At 37.3% G+C, this 25,409-nt stretch overlaps 1 protein-coding gene across 3 annotated transcripts in view; it reads right to left on the bottom strand.

The window, feature by feature from the left end:
• Window positions 1-25,409, bottom strand: part of CAMK4 (calcium/calmodulin dependent protein kinase IV) — a 219,016-nt gene that overhangs the window by 43,013 nt on the left and 150,594 nt on the right. For all 3 annotated transcript variants that reach the window (XM_047851916.1, XM_047851925.1, XM_047851933.1), the window contains one exon: window positions 19,698-19,770. In XM_047851916.1, coding sequence (XP_047707872.1) covers window positions 19,698-19,770 — 73 coding nt within the window. The remainder of the gene's footprint in view (window positions 1-19,697; window positions 19,771-25,409) is intronic.

Here is a 25,409-nt window from a genome sequence, read left to right as displayed (position 1 = left end):
CTTGACACAGAGAATATGTGAGTACAATAAAGTGGTTGTTTTAAGCTGTATGTTTGGGGATAATTTGTTAACGTGGCAATAGTACCTGGAACACTACTTCATAACCCAGATTATACACCATTTCCTCTGTGTGATTTCTCCCAAGCAAAGCAAATATCAGTTTCTCTGCCTCTCCCAGTAGCATTTTTCTTCATATCCCTGTAATACTGATATATCAGTATTCTCTGATACAATACTCTGATATAATTGTGTACTTGTCTATCAAAGTAATAGATAAATTCCTTGAGAGAAGGGGTTATTTTATTCACCTTTGTACCCACAGCTCTAGGCAAAAGGTCTGGTTTGTTTTCGATAAATGTCTGTGAAAAAATGAATGAAAGAGTGAATGAATGAATGATCAGAATTATGGGCTGAACGAGGCTCTATGACAGGCCTCAACAAACAGACACAAAACCCCAGGGAACAGCTAGAACTCATTCTAAGATTTACGACATACTGGCACTTATTTTTGTTAAACAAATGAAATGGCAAAACTATCAGGGCTGTGATAGGAAATCTCTCCTAATCCCTCTGGATTAGAATGTCCTATGTCCATCCCAATTCATAACCTTGTGTGGCTCTGTGTTCAAGAAACTTGGTGAACTCAACTCATCCTGCTCTTTGTTTAAGACAATATTAAACAATATAGCTGTCCTTGGACAGCGGGCTGGAAAGTGAATAAAGCATAGATTGGTCAGCTCCATTTTATAGTGCATAACCAAATCTACTCTGGTATTGTATGTATGCTAGTGATGAATTCTATTAGGTTGTGTATGACGAATAAAGGCCTTATTTTGCCTTCACTTTTGAAAGTTATTTTCACCAAGTTTAGAACACCAGGCTGCTTTTTTAAAATAATGCTTTGATGTCTCTTATTTGCATTCTTTCTCTTTTTTTAAGTTTATTTATTTTGAAAGAGAGAGTGAGAGAGCACATATGTACATGCCGGTAAGGAAGGCAGGGGGCACAGAGAGAGGGAGAGAAAGAATCCCAAGCAGACTCTGTGCTGTCAGCAAGGAGTCTGATGTGGGGTTTAATCCTACACACTGTGAGATCATGACCTGAGCGGAAACCAAGGGGTGGACACTTAACCGACTGAGTCAGCCAGGCGCCACTTAGTTGCATTATTTCTGATGAAAATTTAATGTCATCCTTTTCTTTCTTCTTCTGATATAATGTGTCTTTTCTCTGGATGCTTTTTATGGTATCTTATTTTAGTTCTAAGAATACTGAATATGCTGTGCCTTGGTATCACATTCTTCATGCTCCTTGTGCTTGAAATTTCTTAAGATTCTTGGATGTGTGGCTTTATAAGTTTCATTAAGTTTGGAATCATTTGCATATTATTTCTTTAAATATTCAATCCCCCATCATTCTTCAATGATTCCAGTCATATATATATATATATATATATATATATATATATATATATATTCAAACATATATTTGAAGTTGTTCCAAAGCTTACTGATGTCATTTTTTCTTTGTGTTACACCTTGGATAATGCTATGTCTTAAAGTTCACTTTTAATTCTGAAATGTCTAATCTGCTGTTCATTCCATCCAGTAAACATTTTGTTGCAGTTTTCATCTCCCGATGTTTGATTTTGGTCTTTTTTTTTAACATGTATTTTACATCCTCAGTCTTTCCTCTACCCTCTTGAATACATGGAATACAGTTACAGCAACTGTTTCAATGTCTCTATATACTATTTCTTTCACTTGTGTCATTTCTAAGGATATTCCTCTTGATTCATTTTTTCCACTTGCTTTCAGCCAGTCTCACTATGGATGTGCTTTTTGCATGCATTTCTCATAATTTTGACTGGGTGATAGACATTATGATTCTTAACTGGGTGCAGTTAAGTTACACTACTTGTAAACAGTTTGATCCTTTTGAGGCTTGCTTTTAAACTTTGTTAAATTCGTCTACTCTGTCTATTGGAAACACAGACTCTTCTCAACCCTAAGTGCGCTGCAAGCATTGTTCCCTCTGCTCTGTGGTTCTTTCCCTGGCCTTCTCACATGCACATGTGGATCAGTACTCTGCAGAAGACCTGTGGGGAATGGTATCTGCAGCTTTCCAGAGATTTCTCTCAGAGTAGCTTTCTCCTCTAGGGCATGCTGCTCTGTGAACTATGGTCTCCTTGACCTCTCAGATTCTATTCTGTCTCCTCAACCCAGGGAGATTTCGGGGTGGCTCTTGGTTTCTCCCTCCCTATATGGCAGTCTGGAAACTCTCTTCAGGTAATTGTGGGACTCATATTACTTGTGCTCCTTTTTTCAAGGATCATTGTCCTGGGCTGCCAGATATTCAATGTCTGGAAACCATGATGCAGAGTTTTTGGTTTGTGTTTCAGAAAGAGTGTAAATTAGTCCCTTTTATTCCATCTTGGCCAGAAGCAGACAATGTCAATGTTACTCCAGACATTTGAAATGTTTCTAAATAATATTCTATCCGATACCTAAAATGGGAATTATCCTCAGTATTTGAGACCATTTTGAACCTATTACTGCCACTCATAACTGCTACCAGTTAATGCAGTTAAAGCTGCTAGGGAAAGAAAGAATGACAACGGCAAGAAACTCTGCACTTAGTTTAATGTTGATCAAAATTTCTACGGTACTCATTTATAAGTTTCTGAGGTTTCATACTATAGCAAAGAAAAAATAGTTTCAGCTTGCTCCTTGGTTAGAAAGCATTTCTTCCCCTTTTGTGAGCCCATAGGAGTGCTTGAGAGAAGTGCCAGATGTGAAGTTCAGCCAAAGTTGTAGAGATATAAAAGATAAAAATCATATTATGTTTAAGAGAGGCAATAGTGCTTGGCTTGGAGATAATCGTCTAAAAAATTCTTAAATCTACAAAATAGTTGAATCAATGTTTTAACCATTAAAGGCCATATTTCCTTCCAAGTAAAGATGATGTGCTTATTTATTATAGTCTACTTATGCAATGTTTAATTTATTATTTATAAATCTCTTAAGATTTATTGATAAAAAAATGAACATTTACCAAAATAGGAAAAAAATGCTAAATACATGAAAGGTATAATTATTATATAAGTGTATCATTAAAGCAACCTTCTTAAAGCGTTGATATGAGGAATTATATGGAAGGTTACTAATTTTTAAGTACTAGTATCAACAGTCCATTTAGTAATTAAAACGTTTCAGTGATGCTTCAGAAAATTATAAAGTAAATCAACTTTGCCTGTATATGGTGATTGTTCAGAGATTCTCTATGCTTTATGACAATTATAAAATCTCTTGATCTTTATAAAATGATCAAATGATCTATTGTGTTCTGTGGTATTTTATTGAAAGAATAGAAAATACAATTTTATCAAACTCTTGAGGGTTTCAATATGTTGAAGTTCCTTCTAAGCCTTAAGTGGCCTCAACTCATATATACTTTAAAAAACATCAAGTGCCTTTCCAGGATATTAAGTCTTATTAAACAATGTTTCGGATTATAATAAATTTAGATAAGCAAGGTGTTTTACACGCAAATTCTTTTAAAGCCCTCTCTGAAGGATTACTCTAAGAATCCTAGAGCCAGTTCAGACTTTAAGAGATTATTTAGGAATCTCAAACTCAAATACTTCTAAAGGAGGGTTGAATAATACGAGAGTGAAGTGCTCGGAACTCCCATTTGAACTTAAATATTTTTATTTAACAACTTTTCTATAGCACTTCCTATGTGACAGGCACTGTTCCAAGTAATTTACCACATATACCAATCCTATTATATCCTAGGTGTATCATATTAATCCTATATATAATATTTTTACGTATAATTCCATTATCTCCATTTTACACATTAAGAACAGCCAAGTTAAATAACATGCTGAAGCTCATACAATTAGTAGCAGTTCTGGAATTTGAATTTAAATAGTCTGGCCTGGAGTCTGTGGTCTTACTCACTAGGCTGGGGAGCAGTGGCTTATGGTAAATGGAGACAGTATATCCTACCCCCAAAGCTCTTTACGATATTTGAAAGCATCGGGAGCTGCTATTTAAGCATCAGCCTGTAGTCATCAGTAGGCTCTGGAGCTGAGTATGCCAGTTAAGACCAGCCTGAATAATCAGCCCAGGAGTACTGCACTACATTTGTGCCCCCCAAAAACTGGCAAAAAAGGGCAACTACTTGTAAAGAAATACAATAATTAAATGGAAGTTGAATGTAGCTACAAAGAATTGAGTACGTAGTCTTCTATCCAGTTTCTTACCGCTGACTCACACTGGGGATGTTTCACTTTTGATGTTACCGTCATTCTGGGTATTGATTAAGTTATAGAGCTGCCTGCACCTGGAAGAGTTACATCTGTGGAGCTATTCTTATTCCCACCTACACTTGTCCTAAAAAGAATGGAATATGCATTTGCACATATTCTTAATTTATTTGAGACAGATTTAATTTTTTAATTATAGCATGTAAAGTGATTCTCATTATGTCAAACAAGTAGCTTTCAAGAACTGAATCCAAGAGTAAAAAAGCAGAAGCAAACCTAAGAGGTACACCTGCTGCAAAGCACCTGTGTCTTTTTTAAAAAATGCGAGTTTTTTCCTGCTATGTGATCTTTAAAGTGGATGTACCTTGCTTGCCTCATTTCACTGCTAGCCCTTGACTTCTTGCCGTGCTTAGGTCTCTGGTCATCAGTGTCTCTGGCTTTGGGTCCAACATAATTTATAGGGGAAGGCAGACAGCAGAGGACCTAAGATAATAAACTCTGAAGTCATCTTTGATTTTGTGTTCCAGTCCTGACTCCGCCATGAGCCAGTTATATGACCTTGGGAAAGTTACCTAATCTTTCTGAGTCTCAATTTCTTTATCTGTGAAATTAATATAATTAGACAGCCTTATAGGTATGAAGATTAAGTAAACTGATGTACATGAATTTTTTAGCTAAAGCTGGTCTACAGTAAGTACTTTTTTTAAAAAAAAATGCTTATTGATTTTTGACAGACAGAGAGAGAGAGAGACAGAGACAGAGCATGAGGGCGGGGAGGGGCAGAGAGAGAGGGAGACAAAGAATCCAAAGCAGACTCCAGGCTCTGAGCTGTCAACACAGAGCCTGACGTGGGGCTTGAACTCACAGACTGTGAGATCATGACCTGAGCCAAAGTTGGACGCTTCACCAGCTAAGCCACCCAGACACCCTAAAGCTTGGTCCACAGTCAGTAACACATGGTAGTGATGGCTGGTGTTACTACTATTAAGGTAGTCACACATGTGACTTGAGAGGAAGAATCTTCCTCTCAAGATTCTTCTTTCTGCTTTCTAGCAAAAGATAGCATAATCATTTAGCCTCTACCAAATGGCCTACTATATGCATAAACAGAAAGTATGAACATTGTGAATCAGTGTGTAATAGGGCTCTTTCTCAATGATATTCAACTTAAAATAAGGTGGCATTTCTGGAATTCTGCAGGATCCAGAGCCATTAAACCCTGAGCGTGGCTAAGTCTCTATAGCAATAACTTCACAGGCAAAAGCAGGAAGATGATTTAAAAGTTGGATACTGTAGTTTTGAATGAATTCAAACATTCAAAGGAGTATTTCAAAGGATAGATTACACAGATTGTCAGAACCTATGACACGTTCAATATATTATTCATGAAAAAATGTAAGTGCTTCCAGGTTAAAGTGTGAGGAGTAGAAGCCAAGACTAGAATGCAAAGTGTATGTGTGAGAAATTGTGTTTTTCAACATTATTTCTCCCTGTATCTATCAGCATGTCAAGCTCTATGAAATTAGATACCTGTTCCAAAACATAGGGAAATATGCGATGTACATTTAGATTTTAAAATACATAATATTCCACAAAAAGTGCTCTCCTGCAAAACTGGATTAACACGATCATTTTTTAAAGCGGTGTGATTTTTGAAAGTAATGTGACTTGAGTTTATTGAATTATTAAATGTATTTGAAGTCCCACTGTCTTTTAGAAATCATGGCTAGTTCTAAAATATTCCTAGCACTCAAAATTCTGGGATCCTAAACAAGTTTTTTTGTAAACAATTGGATTCAAGTCAGTGAATATGTATTGTGTTTGTTATGTGCTATGAGTACACTGCGGTATAAGGTGTTGTTTGTGTGCTTGTAAGGAGGGGAGAAGGCAGAGGAAAAGGATGACAGATACAGGAGAATAAATCATTATTCCTAGCTTAGAGATAATCTGCCTCTTTCAGAAGACAGGCCCATGTACAACAAAGCAGAATACAGGGTAGCTACCACTATACAGCAGTAGTAGAAAATGCACGGAGCACAGGGAAGGAAGTAGATTTGCTGAAATTCTGAACTTCTGTCTCTCAGAAAAAGAAAAAATGAAAACAAAGACATGTATTTAGCTTCAGAATTTCTTATAGGTGAATGAAGGGGGAGGAAGAACCTTAGATAAGAGTTCAGAAGTTCCATAAGAAATGGACCAGAGAGTTACAGAAACCAAAATAGCTCAAATGTTCCATCTGATTTGACTTAAAGAGATAAGTATAGGAAATTATCAAAAGCCCACAAGATTGCTTAAATTAGACTTTTTGTACACATTGAAACTTAAAAGACCCAGAATCCCAAAGGCCAATAAAGAAGACTTGTACAGATGCCAGGCAATGTGGTCAGGCCTAGACTAGGCTGGGAGTTGTATCAACTTTGGTTCCACTGTTTGTACAGCTGTTCTGAGCTATGGTTTGGTGCACAACTGTAAGATGGGGGGGAAATGCTAGTGCTGCTTTCCTCACAGGAAAAGAGCTGGGGAAACTGACACACAACTGCTTAAGTTATTGACCTTCAAGGATGAAGAAAGGATTCTTAGACCTGTAGGCAGAAGAAAGCAGACCATCTCTACGAAGGGAAATATCAAGGTGGTGTCAGATTTTTGCAAGGCAGCTTTCAGTGCAAGGAGACCACAGAGGAATGCATACAGATTGCTGAGGTGAGAGCCAGGTGTCCTGCAAATATTACAATATGTCCTCCAAGTATAAAGTGGACATAAAAGTCATGAAAGAACTCAGGGGATATATTGCTGCTACATCCTTCTGCAAACAGAAAAAACAAGAAGACACAAAGAGAGACAAAAACTCAACTACTTGAATGAATACATTCAGCCACGTAATAAGAGAAAAAAATGCGATAAAGGGCTAGTGATGAGCATCAAGACCATTTAAATGTTGAACCCAAACAAATACATAAGATATGTAAATATAAATGATATAACCCTTACCAATGTAAAACAGAGACATGACAAGAGAGAATCTGAAGGTGGAGATGAATAAAAGGAAATGTATGTATGTTACTTTCCTTATTTTTTCTCAGTGGAAAGATGATATATACTGTTTAAGTTTAATGAAACATAAAATAGAAGTTGAAGGATATTGTTTAAAGTTACAAAAGTAATCCACCAGAAGAACTAAAAATGTAAATGCACACATAAGCTCACTAAACTCACACCAAGATACAGAAGCAACCTAAGTGTCCATCCATAGATGGATGGATAAGGAAGATGTAATATATATGTGTGTGTGTGTGTGTGTGTGTGTGTGTGTGTGTGTATAATAAAACAGAAACAGAATCATAAATACAGAAAGCAAACTGGTGGTTGTGAGAGGAGAGGGGGTTGGAGGGGTGAAGGGGATTAATAGGTTCAAAGCTCCAGTTATAAAATAAGTAAGTTATGGGGATGAAAGTAGAGCAGAGGAAATATAGTCAATAATATTGAGATAACTGAATGGTGACAGATGGTAACTATATTTATCATACTGAGCATAGCAAGATGTATGGAATTGTCTAATCAAACAAACTACTGGTTACCAATGGGGAGGTCAGTTGGGGGGGATGAGTAAAATAGATGATAGGGATTAAGGAGTGCACTTGTTGTGATGAGCACTGGATGTTTATGGACATATTGAATCACTATATTGTACATCTGAAACTAACATTACACTGTATGTTAACTAAATGGAATTTAAATTAAAATGTAAAAAAAAACCCAGTTCAAATCACTATAAAAAACGAAAATTGCACAAGATAGCATAAGCAAAGCAAAACTAGGAAAAAACATTTACTTCATCTATCAATATGATACAGATTACATACAAAGATAGGTATGATACAGATTAAAATTTGAATATATAAGGAGCTCCTAGATACTAAGAAAAGAAAAAAAAAAACAAAAATCATTACAAAGAAAGCAAGAAATAGGAAAAGGTAAAGAATATGATGACTCACTCACAGAGGATTGAAAATGTCCTGTAAACCCAGGAAATATTCATGACATTTTAGTATTATAATTAGAAAAAGTACATCAAAGTAATGAATTATTTTTACCACATATATTACTCCCCCCCCCCCAAAAAAAGACTGATTTTATCCAGGATTGGTTAGATGCATATGTTGGTAAAGAGGCAGACTCATACTACTGGCAGGATTGCAGATTGTTAAAGCCTTGCAATTTAGCAGCAACTATAAAATGTATAAAATTATTTTTTTATTTTTTTAATGTTAATTAATTTTTGAGAGAGGGTGAGAGAGAGAGACAGAGCTCAAGTGGTGGGGGGTCAGAGAGAGGGAGACACAGAATCTGAAGCAGGCTCCAGGCTCTGAGCTGTCAGCACAGAGCCCAATGTGGGGCTTGAACTCACAACGATGAGATCATGACTTGAGCTGAAGTCAGACGCTCAACCAACCGAGCCACCCAGGTGCCCCAAATTAATATATTTTTTGTCTCATAGAAGCCACTTCTTAGAATATATCTTAAAGAAATATTTTTACTTGTGTGTCAATATGCTTGCAAGGATATTCATGATAATACTATTTATAATTTTTTAAACTGGAAAAATGTTAAGTAACTATCTAGAACCTGGATAAATACATTATAGAAACCACAGTATGAAATAAATTACCCTGTAGCAATGAAAAGAGTGAAAAAGATCCACATGCACTAAAATGTAGTAGACAGAATTATGACCCCTAAGAAGACCCTATGCTCTAATCCCACAGGACTATAAACATGCTACGTAACATGGCAAAAAGAACTTTGCAAATATAGTTAGGGTTACTCATCACTTTGGCCTTAAAATATAGAGATTATTCTGCATTATCCAGATGGGCCCAACATAACTGCATGAGCCTTTAAAAGCAGAAGAGGAAGGCAGAAAAGTAAGTCTAAGATTTCAAAGCATGAGAAGAATGTGATCGCCACTGTAGGCTTGAAGACAAAGAAGGTAAGTGTCAAGGCAACCACAAGGAATTCTGAATGAGCAACAAACCGAATGAGCCTGGAAGCAAATTCTTCCACAGAGCCTCCAGAAAGAAACACAGCTCTGCTGACACCTTGAGTTTGGAATGGAGAGAATCTAGTCATGTCACACCCAATTTCTGTCCTATCAGAACTATGAGGTGATATATGAGTGTTGTGTTATGCTTAAGTTTGTCTTAATTTGTGACACAGCAATAGCAAACTAATATATAAATGGAAAGATTTCTAAGACATATTATTAAGGAAAGCAAAATAAAAGAGAGTAACACGAAAAAAGAAATGTATCAGAGTATATTGTATATTTATATTTTGGTGTCCCAAGATGCCACATAGTCTCAGCCTCAGCCTCAGCCGTCATTCTTTCTTTTTGATGGCTGATCTGTGTTTGAGCTTGTTTTCTAAGATACAGCAAATAGTTTTGAAGACCTTTGAAAATACTTGTTGTGGTTAATGCTTTGAAGTAGCAGAATTGATTTCCTAACATAAAACCTGGAGAAAACAACAGGAGAAAAGAATAAAAGGAAGAGCACGAGAACACAGAATAAGTGCTACATATTAGAAAACAAACAAACCAAAACACTTGTCAGTGAATGAGTCTCCGAAAGGCCTGAAAACCAATGACATTCGAATTTATCCTTATGTCTGGGTCAGCCTTTGGGCTCCTAATTTACTTTCCTACAGAAACCATGTTTGGAGTTGATTAGGTTAAATGCATTATGTTAAAAACCTCATGCATCACACAGTGATTATTAAGAGTAGGTTGGTCTGGGTGGAATAGGCAGAATGCTAAGAATGACCACTCTATGGACTTAGCCCCCATATTAAGTGCCCTCCCCTGTGAATGTGGGTGGAATCTATGCATATGATGAGGTAGCATTTCCATGATTATATTAAATTAAATGACAAAAGGGAGATTATTCAGGTAGGCCTAATCAAATCTCATGTGCCCTTGAAAAGCAGAGAATTTCTCTGGCTGGGAACAGAAAAGAAAAACAGGGAGTTGAAGCTCTCTAGTTGGCTTTGAAGATGGAGGGAGGCATGTGCCAAGAAATACAGGCAGCTTTTGAGAGTTCCTGGCTGATAAGAAGTAAGGAAACAGGGACATCAGTCATACAACCACATGAGAGTGAATTTAGCCAACAACCTGAATTGAGCAAGGAAGCAGATTCTTCCTAGAGCCTACAGATAAGAGCCCATCTGACCAACACTTTGGTTTCCACCCTGTGAGACTCTAGGCAGAGAACCCAGTAGAGCCCACTGGACTTCACACCTACAGACCTGTGAGATAATGAGTTGTTTTAAGCTGTTAAATTTGTGGCAGTTAGTCAGTAATAGAAAATTAACATACTGAGTATTCTGTATTTAGCAAGTGATGAACTAAAGAACATAAACTCCTGGCACATACATGCCACATGTCTCTTCATGACTCCACAGTAGGGACTATGTATATGCTCAATAAATACTTGTAGTTTGTTTAGGTGGTGAGTGAATGTATCAATGAATTAATGAATAAAGTAATGAAGAATCTTTGGCCAGTCAAATCATCCAACAAATATTTACAGAATACTCAATATGTATCAGGAAATATTCCAGACATTGGACATAGTACAATGGGGTCCAAACCCTCAGGGAATTTATATTCTAGTTTCAAACAAGAATTCAAAGTTCCAAGGACTAGAATTTCTCATATTGGAGGAATAAAAGGTCACTTAAGTGCCATGAATGAAGGCACATGGAGAGAGAATCATAAGGTCCGCAAGGAGACTTTCCAGGTAGGACTTTAAGGGTCACACATAGAAGGGTGAGTGTGATAGGGAGACAGTGGAGGGTTAGGTGGGGAAATGTTATGATATGATGTATGTTTTTCTCTCTCTTTTTTAAAAATTTATTTTGAGAATGTGTGTGAGCGCACACACACAAGCAAGTTTGGGGGGGGGGGGGTAGAGTCCCAAGCAGGCTCTGCACTCTCAGCACAGAGCCTGATACGAGGCTTGATCTCATGAGTTGTGAGATCATGACCTGAGCCAAAATCAGGAGTCAGACACTTAACTGACTGATCCACCCCAGTGCCCCTGTTTTTCTCTTCTAAATCATGAAGGATCCCAAAGATTCAAGCAGTCTTTTAAATAACAAAAAGTAAATGCGAAGAAAACTGATGACCACAGAAAGGACAATGCAATTATCTCCAACATGTAGGTCAAATTTAGAACTGAAAGTCTTGTTATACTTTCAGTTCAGTATAAACTGCCCCATAAAGAAAACAAAAGACAGTTAAATGTGACCAATCCTTGTCTGCATCCCAAGTTATGTGTGTAAACTATTCATTTTCCTGGTGGACACTGCCAATACAATTATGCAACTTACATATTCCTTTTATTTAAAAAAAATTTTTTTTAAATTTTTTTTAACATTTACTTATTTTTGAGACAGAGAGAGACAGAGCATGAACGGGGAAGGGACAGAGAGAGAGAGGGAGACACAGAATCTGAAACAGGCTCCGGGCTCTGAGCTGTCAGCACAGAGCCCGACGCAGGGCTCGAACTCACGGACCGCGAGATCATGACCTGAGCCGAAGTCGGCCGCCTAACTGACCGAACCACCCAGGCGCCCCTTAAAAAAATTTTTAATGTTTGTTTACTTTTGAGAGAGACAGCAAGCAGGGGAGGGGCAGAGACCGAGAAAGACACATAATCCAAAGCAGGTTCCAGGCTCTGCACTGTCAGCACAGAGCCCAATCGGTGTTCGAACTCACGAGCCATGAGATTATGACCTAAGCCCAAGTTGGACACTCAACTGACTGAGCCACCCCGGCACCCCTATATATTTTTTAAATGACTTGGATGTCCTATTAGTAAAATCTGAGTTTTGACTATTTTCAAGGGTGTAGTACATAGGTAAGTAGTTTTTTATTTAATCCACCAACTGTTTATAACATAGTAGGCAGAGCCCTGACATTCCAGGTAAATTTTACAGATTGAAAATAAATAGGGCGGTATTTCCTTGAAAAAAAAATTGGCAAATCAGGCCCTGTAAACTTTAAGCAAAAAAATCTGGAGAAATCCCAAGGTTTGGGAATTGTGAAAGATTAATATTAAATATACAGCATGTTAAATACAGGAGATTTATCCCATGCTTCTTTTATGAGCTAAAAATAAAGAGGATATAGCACAGAGGGGCCTTAAGTTACATTTACAAAAGGTAGAATGATAAAGTGGGACATTGGAATGAGGAATATATTCTTGCCCTAGGTCAAAAAAACATTTTGAAACCCATAATGGTACTGAAATTTTTCTTTAAAGTAGGCCAAAAAGTTAATAGGAATTGTTAGGGTGTCTGGCACTGCAAATGTTGTTTACATTTGAATCTTCGGATGGTAATGATTCTCTGGAATTTGTAAGGTAAAGAGAGGTAAGAAGAGAAGAAAGGAGGAAGGGAGAGAGGTTGAAAGAGACAGAGAGACAGAGAGAGACAGAGAGAGAGAGAACAAACAGAATATGGAGAAGGTTCCACTTAGATGCATTGGAAATTGTGTGAAACTCTTTTTCTTGTCTGTGGTCACAATATCTGGGTCTCTACCTGGCATTCAGTGTATTGAAGCTAATACTGTGGATGAATGTTTGTGTCTCCAAGAATTCAAATGTTGAAGTCCTAGTCCTTAGTGTGATGGTATTTGGAGGTGAAGCCGTGGGAGGTAATTAGATCTCAGGTCTTGAGGGTGGAGTCCCATGAAGGGATTAGCGCCTGTATAAGAAAATGAAGGAACCAGAGCTCACTCACGTCACCATGTGAGGATGTGGAAAGAAGGCATCAGTCTGTAAATCAGGAACACAGTCCTCACCAAAAATCCGACCACGCTGGCATCTGGTCTGGAGCTCCCAGCCTCCAGAACTGTGAGAAATAAATGTTCATTGTTTAAGCCAGCCTACGGTATTCTGTGACAGCAACCAGAATGGGTTAAGACAGGCAGGGATGCTAACCACTTATAAAGAGCTGCCTTGCCCAAATGAAACTAGTGTTCCCACTGTCCTCACTGAGAAATTCTACATCTCAGTCAAAGTGAGTAAACTGGACATTTGTGAGCATTCCTCATTCAGGAGCTAAACCCTTGAGATGGGATGGAAGACAGTGATTAAAATAAGAAAACCAAGTTAACCTTCTGTTTCCATGACTGGTACAATGTGCATAGGCCGTGATCTAGGCCTATGCCTGTATGTTAATTTGACATCTTCATTGAATCACATATTTCTCATTTATTAGGCAGATAAAAATATTTTGTAAAACGTTTGCAAAATTTGTTCCTGAATTATTTAATGATAAGAAAATAAAAATTCCATGTTCAAAGAGTGACATTAACAGAATATTATAACATTGCTTGAATGCTCTCCTTCTAGAAATGAAAAAATATTCTACCTGACTATTTGAGAGAATTGTTCATGTTTTTAACACTACATCTGAATTGGCCATTCCCAAAATAAAAATTCATTTTTATGGGCCAAAGACTTTAGAAGTTGTAGATACACATACAACACAAACTAGGACTTCATTCTCTCAAGACAGGGAATTCTTCAGCTTTTGGGCAGAGAACTATTACCAGAGAGGAAGGAAATAAATTTCATGGTCCTGCCCCCATCTTCCAATAAACAAACAATGGAAGAACATGGAAATAGTTAAGTAGAATCTAACCTTAGTCACTCTACCATCCTTGGAGAGAAGCACACTTACAAAGAAAAGATCACTGTTCACCTTCAAACCACAACACTTTGATATTTCCCACACAATCATTCTTTCTTAAAAGGAGATCACTGTCAAAGGAATCTTTCCAGCCGAGAGTCCTACCCTGGTAGCCCATAGGTAGAGGCTGTCGCACATAAATTATATCGGTGTAAAGAAGACCTTGTCCTCCTAGAGACCCCGTTGTGGGTGGTAGAATTCTTTGCTCAGCTTTTTCTGAATTTTAGCTTTTCAGAGCATTCAGTATCCGAGGAACAGAATACATATATGCGCATTACAGTGTCACAGGAATGGAAAATAGGCCAAATTACCAATTAGAGTAAGGTTGTTTAAAATCAAAAAGGTATTGTGATGATATGGTAATATCCTTCGTCTCATGGTCTATACAAACCTGCTTGGAATAAGCATTTCTAAACATAATTAAAACTTGTTACCTTTCTTAAAACTATATTCCCTTATAGCCTGAATTCCCCTATTTCTCTCTCTTTTTATTCACATTAATCTTAATAGGTCATGTATAGAGACAGACACAATCCATGCCTTTGCTGACCTCATAAGGACACTGTGAGTATTCCTCTTTGTTACATTATTCCCTTTTTGTGTTTTTGGATACCACCACCATTAACTAGACAATATTTCCCACCCTTACTTAAGATTAGCCAGTTCCCCTGGTCCAAAGTCAATGAATCTGTCAATCTTGTGCTCTAATCAACAGAAACCTGACAGAATAGCTATGAATAAATCTGTAATGACTATAATCTGAGGTCATCAAACAAGAATCAGACCACATCTACTCAGTCACATCATGTCCATGACACTTCAACCAGCTTTTGCAATAGTGAACACACTCATCTCAATCCTGAGAAGAACAATTAACTAGATGTCATTTTTTGAAATCCTCTTTGCCTTGATAATCCTTCCAGGCAGGGATGTGTGCACAATCAACCCCTAAAAATCTGTCCTTTTTTAGGGGAGGTTATAGGTTTTAAAAATTTTTTACCACAAGAAGCCTGGAATATTTCATCTTTTTCACGTCCACTTCCTGTTTTACTTCAATGTTCAGATACCATTTTGGTTTCCACAACTTTAAAAGGTTAGATGCTTTTGTGTACAACTCTTTACCCCTATTATCACAATCTTCAAAATAATTCTAACCCCAAATCTATGTACTAGGGCAGCATACATGTTTAAGTTCCTCAACCATTTCCTTCTATTTTATTAAATTCAATATATACTCTATATGTACAAGTTTCTCCAGGTGCTCAAGTCATGGCTTTGAAACTAAGACATCCTCTTAAGAGAGTTGTGGCTAGAAAAAAGATGGAAAGTGGCATCAGGAGTGGGGAAAAAAGGAGACAGTAATTCTTTTTGGAAATAGAGGGACAGTAGGATATCAGGGAGAACAAGAAAAGGACTGGAGATGGTGGCAACAGTAAGAGACATCAGAGGTGTTGGGACTAGTCCCTGATTATCTTGTAAGTAAATGGAAAAGGAGGGCTTTAAGACTTGGCATTGTGCTTTCTGACATATGAGGACGTGATGACCCTTCCAAACTGTCCAGATTGACCTAGACCATCTAATTTGGGACTACCTGGAATTCATTTCAGGAAGATAGAATACTCAAGAAGGCTTAATGATCTGCCCTCAAAGACTAACTGGATGAATTCAAACTCAAAGAGGGAAACATCTTTCACATTCACTTTAAAAGCTTTCATAAATTCTATTTAAAGCTAAAAAGCAGAAGGAGCAAGATTACAGTCAGACAAATACTGTGAAATATTTGGGGCAAGAATTGGGATGAAGTGGGGAGGAAGGGAAGGATTGTGAGATTTGTTACCTAAGAGGTATAATTATCCACACAACATATTTCCCAAGAACTTTTCAATCTTCAAGCTTTCTGCTTCTGTGCTTTCAAAAGCCAGCCTAGATATAGTCTTCTAAGTGTGTGATCCAGAGGAAATGTGAGATGTATCACTGATTACTTTGAGTTCCCAACTGTCCTATTTTTATAGCTATCTATAGCTATGTAGTTGACAATAAACTATTTCATAAATGTCAGCCACTTCCCATAAGTTTTAAATTGCTTGCTTATTCTACCTGTGGAAACATTTAGGAAAATTATTATTTTTTTCTCTAAGTTAATCTTTAGTTGTAGCAATCAGAGAAAATTTTTGTAAAACTTCTTTCAAAGAGTGACTTGAATGTGGCAATCTAATTTTTTTTTTTTTGCTCTTACTTATTTCTTTATTTAGTACTTTTTTTTTATTATGTAAGTTTTTATTTAAACTCCAGTTAGTTAACATACAGTGTAATACTAGTTTCAGGTATACAGTATAGTGGTTCAATAGTTCCATACATCATCTGGGGCTCATCACAACAAGTGCACTCCTTAATCCCCAACACCTATTTAACCCATCTCCCCACAAACCTCCCCTCCGGTAACCATCAGTTTGTTCTCTGGAGTTAAGAGTCTATTTCTCAGCGTGCCTCTTTCTCTTTTTGTCCCCCCCCCTCCCGCCTTTGCTCGGTAACTTCTCAAACTGGAGCTTTCTGAGTAGATAGAATAACAAGTTTTTTGTTTGTTTGCTTTAAATTGACAATTAATAGTAGACTAAACAATCCATCTTGCAAGATCTGGAATAGAGTTGAAGTCTAGGCCCTCTTTTCTATGTGAGGTACCCCTATCTGGGGCATCCCTCCCTGTTGGGGGCCCTTTTATTCCTTAATTGGTGTAACTCCAATAGGTAGAAAAAGTCTGATGATGAAAGCATTCATTTCTCGTTCGCTGAATAAGGACAGAGTTCTCTCAGTCAGCTACCTGAGTATCACTAAATTGAAGCATGCCCACTGTGATAAACCAAAAGAATCAAGCGCTGACCTAAATGGATGGAAGCAGCCAGAAAGAACATATTGAAGAAGGTGCGTTTTGAATGACGGGAAAAGAATTAAATGATAGTAAGGGAGCAGAAAAGAATCTCATGAATGGAAGCAAGTTATAAAGAAAGCTTTGTTTCATATGAAATGAGCAGAAAAATGATAGTAAGCATGTTTCACTAAATGTATCAGCATCTAGAAAGACAAAACGCAGAATAGTGACTATTTTTATTTTGATGCATTTTCAGTTATTTAGTTGGTAAATATTTATTGAGCACTGACTATTGTCAATTGTTTTTGATTTTAGTACTTAGCTGGGGAGTAGGGATGTACGTATAGATTTTCAACATCTAATACATCTTTATACGAATATACTGAGTCTGAAGTTGCCCTTTTCCCTCTCTTTTGAACATTGCTATCAGCTTATTTAGTCTTTTCTACTACTCTGTTAGGTTAAATATTATGCCTATTTTACATGAGGAAACTGAGGCTCAGAAGTGTTTAGTGATAGGGCCCAAGCTCACATATCTAGAAACTGAACCAAGCTCTGACTCCCTAAGTCCTCTTAACTGTTATACCAGCTGCCTGCGTGATTTGGATAAATTGACAGTGGGCCACTGCCAGCATGCTTATTTAAATAGATAATCTATCATATATAGTAATGAGAAATGAAGTTTAAAAAAATTTTTTTTTCAACGTTTATTTATTTTTGGGACAGAGAGAGACAGAGCATGAACGGGGGAGGGGCAGAGAGAGAGGGAGACACAGAATCAGAAACAGGCTCTAGGCTCTGAGCCATCAGCCCAGAGCCTGACGTGGGGCTCGAACTCCCGGACCGCGAGATCGTGACCTGGCTGAAGTCGGACGCTTAACTGACTGCGCCACCCAGGCGCCCCGAGAAATGAAGTTTTTAAATGGGTATTTAAGAAAGGCATAAGGACGCCCGAGTGGCTCAGTCGGCTGAGCATCTGACTTCAGCTCAGGTTATGATCTTGTGGTTCATGAATTCAAACACCATGTCAGGCTCTGTGCTGACAGCTCAGAGCCTGGAGTCTGCTTCGGATTCTGCGTCTCCCTCTCTGCCCCTCCCCTGCTCGCTCGCACTCTCTCTCTCAAAAATAAATGGAAATTTAAAAATTAATTAAATTTTTAAAAAATTTAAAAATTTAAAAATTTAAATTACAAATAACTGCCATTATTGAACTCAGAAGTGACAAGACGAAAACAAGGACTGGAAAAGAGAATTCTAGACTTATATATTTAATGACAGGAACTGGAAGTAACTAGAAGTAGTTGTTTGCTTGTTTGTTTAATAAAGCACTCAGGAGCAGTCATCGCATGGTAGGGAGCAGGATTAGGTTCAGGGGCAGTAGAAGGAAGACCCCACTGAAGTTGGAAAGGTAGCTATGAGGAGAGAAGGTAACGGAAGAGTTAAAAATCATTCCCAAGCTGGCAAGCTTAAGAAACCAGGGATGGTAACTATACTGCGTGTGATGAAAACTCTGGAGTGGAGGGGTTATTTTGGGTATGGTAAGAGGATGAATTTGAAATAAAATATTCATATAATCAGGAACTGCACTGTATATTTAGAGTAAAATTCCAGGGCATCCTCTCCACCTTCAAACTTTTCATACCCTACCACAGCAAAAAGACCAAAACACTTGTATAGGAAGGAATAATTTGGAAAGACTGGGCTATATATCCAATTGAACTTGGTGCTGATAGCTCAATCATGGATTTGGTCAGACCACAGATCTGCTATCTCTAGGAGTCCTGTGGAGATTGTGAAGACTGTTTTTCCTTTTCATCAATGATAGACAAGCTAGTTAGATATCAGAGTCCTTCCTACTTTCTTTCCTTCTTCTCTCCCTCCTTGGCTCCCTTCCCTCCTTCCCTCTTTTCTGTTTTGGTTGGGGTAAAATTCACAGGACATGTGATCTTGTCACTGTGGTTGATTTCTCAAGATACTGAATGATGATTTTAGTTAGATAATTGACTCCACACAATAGAATATATCTTAATTCTGAGTATATTTTATAGATTTGTCTCTTTAATGCTGATAAATATCTCCGCTTGGGCTTCATCCTGTTTGTTCAGAGAGTAATTTGTTCTGACTTTATATTCAATAAGTGAATAATCATCAAAGTGTTCCAGCACATATCAGACACCATTAAACATATGGGAAAAATTTCATCAGTGGAGTCTGTTTCATCTAGGCAAATGTTTCCTTATTAATTCAATCCAAACAAGCTTCTCAAAATTACATATTTCTGTAAATGTGTATGCATGTTTCTATCATCAACTTTCAAAACTTTATTCTAGTTAGAAACATTAACTTATATTTTTCCTTTAAAAAATACAATTGTCAGTATTTTTAACTTTAATTCATTTACTACTTGTCTTGAAAGAAAAATCAATAATCTCTATGCTCCAAGATCTATATTTGTCACATTCAACCTTCCTCCACTTCCCTGCCAAATAACAAAAACAATAAGGAAACAAACTCAAGAAATGGAAAGAAAGAGAAGAGAACAAGTATAGGCACCAGCACCAAAGTCTGATTGGATTTCATAATAACGGAAATTATTTTAACAAACTTATGGTATTATACAGGAGGATTGCATCTCTCAGGGAGTAATCAATAGAAAATGTACATTTATCAACATATATTCTACAAAGTATTGCATACTGTTTTGTTGTAAATGTTACGGCTGGTCACAGATGTACACTAGTTAACTGATGATTCTGTAAGAAGGAAAGTTTACCAAAAGTTACACTACTGCTGTCACTTCATACTTACAGCAACTGCCTCCAGGATTTGTTTAACAGCATCTGCAGCATCTCGTTCACTATAATATCCCTTTTCCACAATCCTAAAAAAAAAAAAATACTAATAACCATGAAATGCTTCTCAGACATATGCATTCAGTGGAGTAGATGTGAAAACAGTTTAATTAAGTTAATGTTAAGGAAGATACATCTAAACAGCCCCAACAGGTTAGCATAACACCAGGGGAAATATTTCCATAAGCTGATACTCTAGAAATTTTGGGTTTAAGAAAATGAAAAACATTTATCTTGCCTTGGCTTGAACTGTCCATCCTATTTGAGGATAAAAAAAATTCTTTTTAAACTTTGTATTGAGAATTGTGTTAAACATATACCAACTAGGCAACATACCATGAACCATTCTGTGTGATTACTACACAGCTTCAATAATTATTAATTCATGGCCAATGCTGTTTTATTTATCCAATCATTTTCCATTCTCTTTTTTTAATTTTGAAGTATCAGACATCACATAATTTCATTATAAATAAGGAGTTTTCTCTAAAAAAAAAGGATCTTTTAAAACTCATAACTACAATGCCATTATCATACCTATAAATTACAATTCCTTAATATTTTCAAAACCGCAGTGTTTCAAATATCCAATTGTCTTGGACATGTTAAAAATTGTTTGTTTGAATCAGCATCAAAATAAGGTCCACACAGTTTGACTGGTTACATGTGTCTCTTATTCTCTTTTTACATGAAGCTCCTCATTCTTCGCCCCTCCTCCTGCCCCCTCCTCTCTCTCCATCTGGCTTTCTATTCCAAATACACGACTTGCTCTTTTTGCATGGATATGGACAAGGAATCTTTCTTTTCATTCTTTTTTTTTTAAGGAATCTTTCTTTTAACTTAAGTCTTTTTCATTTTGCTTTCAGGAATGTTTTCCTGAATTAGAATGCTTTGTACCCATATCTGTTTTCTTCCATTGCTTTCATTGCTTTGATTTTCTTCTTTGGGGTGTACAGTTACATGCACTATGAGGTCTTTTTTTGTTTTTTGTTTTTACTTTTGACTTATATTTTCTCTCTCCTTTATGATGTTCTTAATTTTAGTATTAAGTAATATTAATTTCAATATTCTGCAGATTGTGTAATGCTTTCATCTGTTTTGTGGGCACACCCTCCTGACATGCTAATTTTCTGTGCTCTTATAATCATTTTGTATTGCAATTAATGGAGACACCTGTCTGTTGCTATTTATTTTTAAGCAAAGTTGGTTTTCTTAACCTTTTTGACAGAATGATGGGTCAGGATATCTTTTAGTTTCATGTCTCTTGACTTTCTGATTATTTTCATGAAGCATTCAAAATTATGACCTCATACTTTCTGAGATCTCTTCTCCTCTATCTGAAACTTTACCTCTACTCATCTGCTCTGGGTATTAGAGTCTCTTCCCAGCAGTTTCTCCTCATTTACCCAATGGGGCTTCAGATAGTACCTCCAGGATTTATAGAGCCTTGACTGTATTAGTCAAGTCCTTCAGACCTTATTGTAGGGGGATCCCTTGTGATTCTCAGAGATTTGGATGGCAAAAAGCCCTCACAATTTCAGCTGTTCTTGTATTGGCCCATTCTGCTTCTCAGTGATTTGGAGGCTTTGGAGATTGGAGTCTTCTCCTCTTCTTAGGTTTATCAATGTCCCCTTACATCCTCTAACCTAGAGGCTAATACTATGTGGCTCTTGTAACGGTCATTAGTTTGTCCTCATTCACTTGTTTCAAGGTTTCGTGGGAAACCTTGTCACCTGGTTTTGTTATAGATATTGTCTGAGTTTTACGTTTTTCTGTCCTAGTTTCTCTATTCTTATAGGGATGTTTCAAAAGACTAGAAAACTACACTGTTTCTATTTCTATCTTCCCAAAATTTCAAGAAAAACACATTTTTTTTACTGCTAAAGATTACCAACTTGCATAAGATGTTTTCAGCTGACAAAAGTTTGTGGTAAAGATATGCCTGAAAAAGGTCAATTCAAAACATATAAGAGACAAAATTTCAACAATTTTTGTAATTTTGTATTGAAATTTTTTAGACTAACAATATCTTACATAGCACAGTTATTTTTCAGAAAGTATCTTCCTTTTTTTTTATGTTGTGGCAAGAAGCTGTAAGTTCTCAAAGCTGGTATTAAAAGTTGGATTTAAAAATCTATAAAATGTTGGGAATGCAAGCTAGTGCAGCCACTCTGTAAAACAGTATGGAGGTTCCTCAAAAAAACTAAAAATAGAACTACTCCACAACCCAGCAATTGCACTACTAGGTATTTATCCAAGGGATACAGGTGTGCTGTTTCAAAGGGACACATGCAACCCAATGTTTCTAGCAGCACTATCAACAATAGCCAAAGTAAGGAAAGAGTCCAAATGTCCATCGATGGATGAATGGATAAAGAAGATGTGGTATATATATACAATGGAGTATTGCTCGGCAATCAAAAAGAATGAAATCTTGCCATTTGCAACTATGTGGATGGAACTGGAGGGCATTATGCTAAGTGAAATTAGTCAGAGAAAGACAAAAATCATATGACTTCACTCATATGAGGACTTTAAGAGACAAGACAGATGAACATAAGGAAAGGGAAACAAAAATAATACAAAAACAGGGAGGGGGACAAAACAGAAGAGACTCATAAATATGGAGAACAAACTGAGGATTACTGGAGGAGTTGTGGGAGGGGGGATGGGCTAAATGGGTAAGGGGCATTAAGGAACCTACTCCTGAAACCATTGTTGCACTATATGCTAATTAATTTGGATGTAAATTTAAAAAAATTAAATTAAAAACTATCTATAAAATGTTTCCAATATAGGGGATGGATGATAAGGAAAAGCAGAAAAAAAACAGGTATCAAATAAAAAATATATAAGAAGATACCTCAGTGACCATAATTATCAAGATTCAGAAAAATTATATGGATGCAAAAATTTCAATTATTTTATTTTCTCTACTCAACACTGTCAAGAGACACAAACTCATCATCTTTTCAAAGGAGGAATGATGAAATACCCTTCCTCACCTTTTTATTTATCAGATACCAGTTATGTGCCAAGGTCAAATAAAATGTCAAAGTAGATTACAATATTAAGGGAATCATTATTAATTGGTTCTTGAAAATCAGTTTTCATATAATATTTCCTTTTCAATGTTTATTTATTTTTGGGACAGAGAGAGACAGAGCATGAATGGGGGAGGGGCAGAGAGAGAGGGAGACACAGAATCGGAAACAGGCTCCAGGCTCTGAGCCATCAGCCCAGAGCCCGACGCGGGGCTCGAAATCCCGGACCGCGAGATCGTGACCTGGCTGAAGTCGGACGCTTAACCGACTGCGCCACCCAGGCGCCCCTAATATTTCCTTTTAATATCACAAATTCTTCCAATTCATGATTAAGTTACATAGTCTACTTACTAGAAATTTAATTGCACTATACTTTCTGAACATTTTAAAATTAACTGTGAGAGAAGAGGAAAAGAAGGACTAGTATGTCAGAGTAAGTTGAGAACTCTGGCTACCATTACATCATCCTCTGCATTTTGCTCTAAATGTATATTTTGTGGTACATCCATCAACCAACTCAAATGTAATTAGTGTCTCCTCTGTGTGTGGCACCTGCACTCTAGCAGCTTGGCTTTCCCCAGTCTTCTTAAACGAGGAGAGTTGTTACAAAGACGATGGAAAGGAATGGCCAATAATTACCTTTCTTTCTACCGCCCATTCTCCCCAGAAGAGGATAAAATCAGTTACTTCCTGTGCTGCAAAAAACAGCGTGGATTTTTCCCATAGTCACTCACCAAGGCTAGAGCTTTATCACAACTGCTTTGTGGCACCCCTCTAGAGGGTGCTACTCATGACTTAGTCTATGTAAGCAGTACTCCGCCAAGTTGCACAACCATCTGCAGCCTCTCTGATAAGAAATCCTCCTTGTCTGCTAGGTACATAAGTTCTTATGAATGTATCCCCACCTCTTAGAAGGGAAGTGCTTCACCCACTAGAAATTCTTCCCTATATTTTGATTTATTATGATGCCCCAAGCTTTGGCCTACATATGATGTTTATGCATTTTTATTTGGGTATAATTTAGAGTTAATTGCCTGTGTTTAGAATGTGACCATGTGTGTGAATGTCTAGGGACTGGCTAGATAAAGCAGTGAATTTTCTTGGGACCTGTTTTCAGGTAGGATAGAGGGAAGAGTAGTAGGTGTAAGAACAGGTAATGGAAATCTCACTAATTTTCTACAACATATGTTAAATTAGTAAAACATTTCATCTAGTTAATGGAAAGGATGCATTCTAACAGATATGTTCATTCACTCATTTATTCAAGAAATATTATGGAATGACCGTTATGTGCTGGGCATTCAGTAGTGAACCAGACATGGCCTCTGCACTTATGGGGTTTCTCTTGGTATTAGCAGACACAGACAATCAACACAGTGTGCTAAATACTGTGGCAGAGGTATTAGAGAATGACCTGAAAGCTCACAGAGAGGACCAGTGATTGATTCTGGAGGCCATGCATGGTGGGAAAAGGATTCCAGAGACAGCTATATCTCAGCTCAGACTTCAAGGGTGTGTAGAAGTTTTCTAGTTGCAGAAAGGGTAGGAGCTAGGAGTGGGATAGGTATAGAGGAGGAGCAGGGACTAGAGAAGAAGAAGATTGCTCTTAAAAAAATTTTTTTTTAATTTGAGAGAGAGAGAGGGAGCACACGCAAGTTGCGGGGAGAGGCAGGGTAGGGGGAGAGAAAGAGAGAGAGAATCTTAAGCAGGCTCCACACTCAGCATGGAGCCCAACATGAGGCTTGATGCCAAGATCCTGGGATCATGATCTGGGCAGAAATCAAGAGTCAGACGTTCAACTGACTGAGTCACCCAGGCACCCAGGAAGGAGTTTGTTCTAAGAAAAAGGACCAACACTACAGTGAGAATTATGAGAGTGTGGATGACATAGTGATAGTCAAACAATAATTCTGTCTAACATGAGCCAGGTACTTGCAGAATCTATAAAGAATAAAATTTGGGTCCTGCCCCAGAGGAAACCACAGTAGAGAAATTATTAACAAAAGCATCACCATAGATGTAAAACATGTTATACTAAGGTTTGTACAGCCAAAGGATTTATAAATTCTGTTGTCAGAAATGTCTCTAGAGTAGACATGTAGGACAGGAGCACAGAATGCAGGCACTCTCCCCACCCCATCCCCTTGACCTCTACTCTCCATATGCTCTCCATAGCTTAACCACATGTCTTCCAGTTTCCTTCTGCTAAAAGGCATTTTGTTCCCAGTGGATTTGTTCACAGAGTTAGGTTTCTGGAATTCAAACATTCATCTTTAAGTATTTTATAAGTTGAGCTTCCACCCAGGCCATTCATGGCTGACTAGAAAGATCAACAGCAGTGAACTTCTCAAGTCGCAAATGCAGGTTTTTAACTTAAACTAAGATTGGAAGAGAAGACATTAGTGACCAAGCAAAGGAAAATGAAATCTTACAACCTTTTTCTCTCCATTTAGGCATGACTACAGTAGATATGTTTGGCCAATACCTTTTGTAGGTTATCATGGGAAAATTTTTAGCCTTCTCACTAGATTTATGTTTTGATCACCCACAGAGACTCGCTCCCAGTCTTGCTCATACTGGGCAGTCAATAAGTATTTGTGGAATTGTTGAGAAAATGAATAAAG

This window comes from Prionailurus viverrinus, chromosome A1 (genome assembly GCF_022837055.1).
Source record: "Prionailurus viverrinus isolate Anna chromosome A1, UM_Priviv_1.0, whole genome shotgun sequence".
Classification (NCBI taxonomy): Eukaryota; Metazoa; Chordata; class Mammalia; order Carnivora; family Felidae; genus Prionailurus; species Prionailurus viverrinus.
Note: the sequence above shows the minus strand (reverse complement) of the source record. Positions and strands in the feature narration are given on the sequence as shown.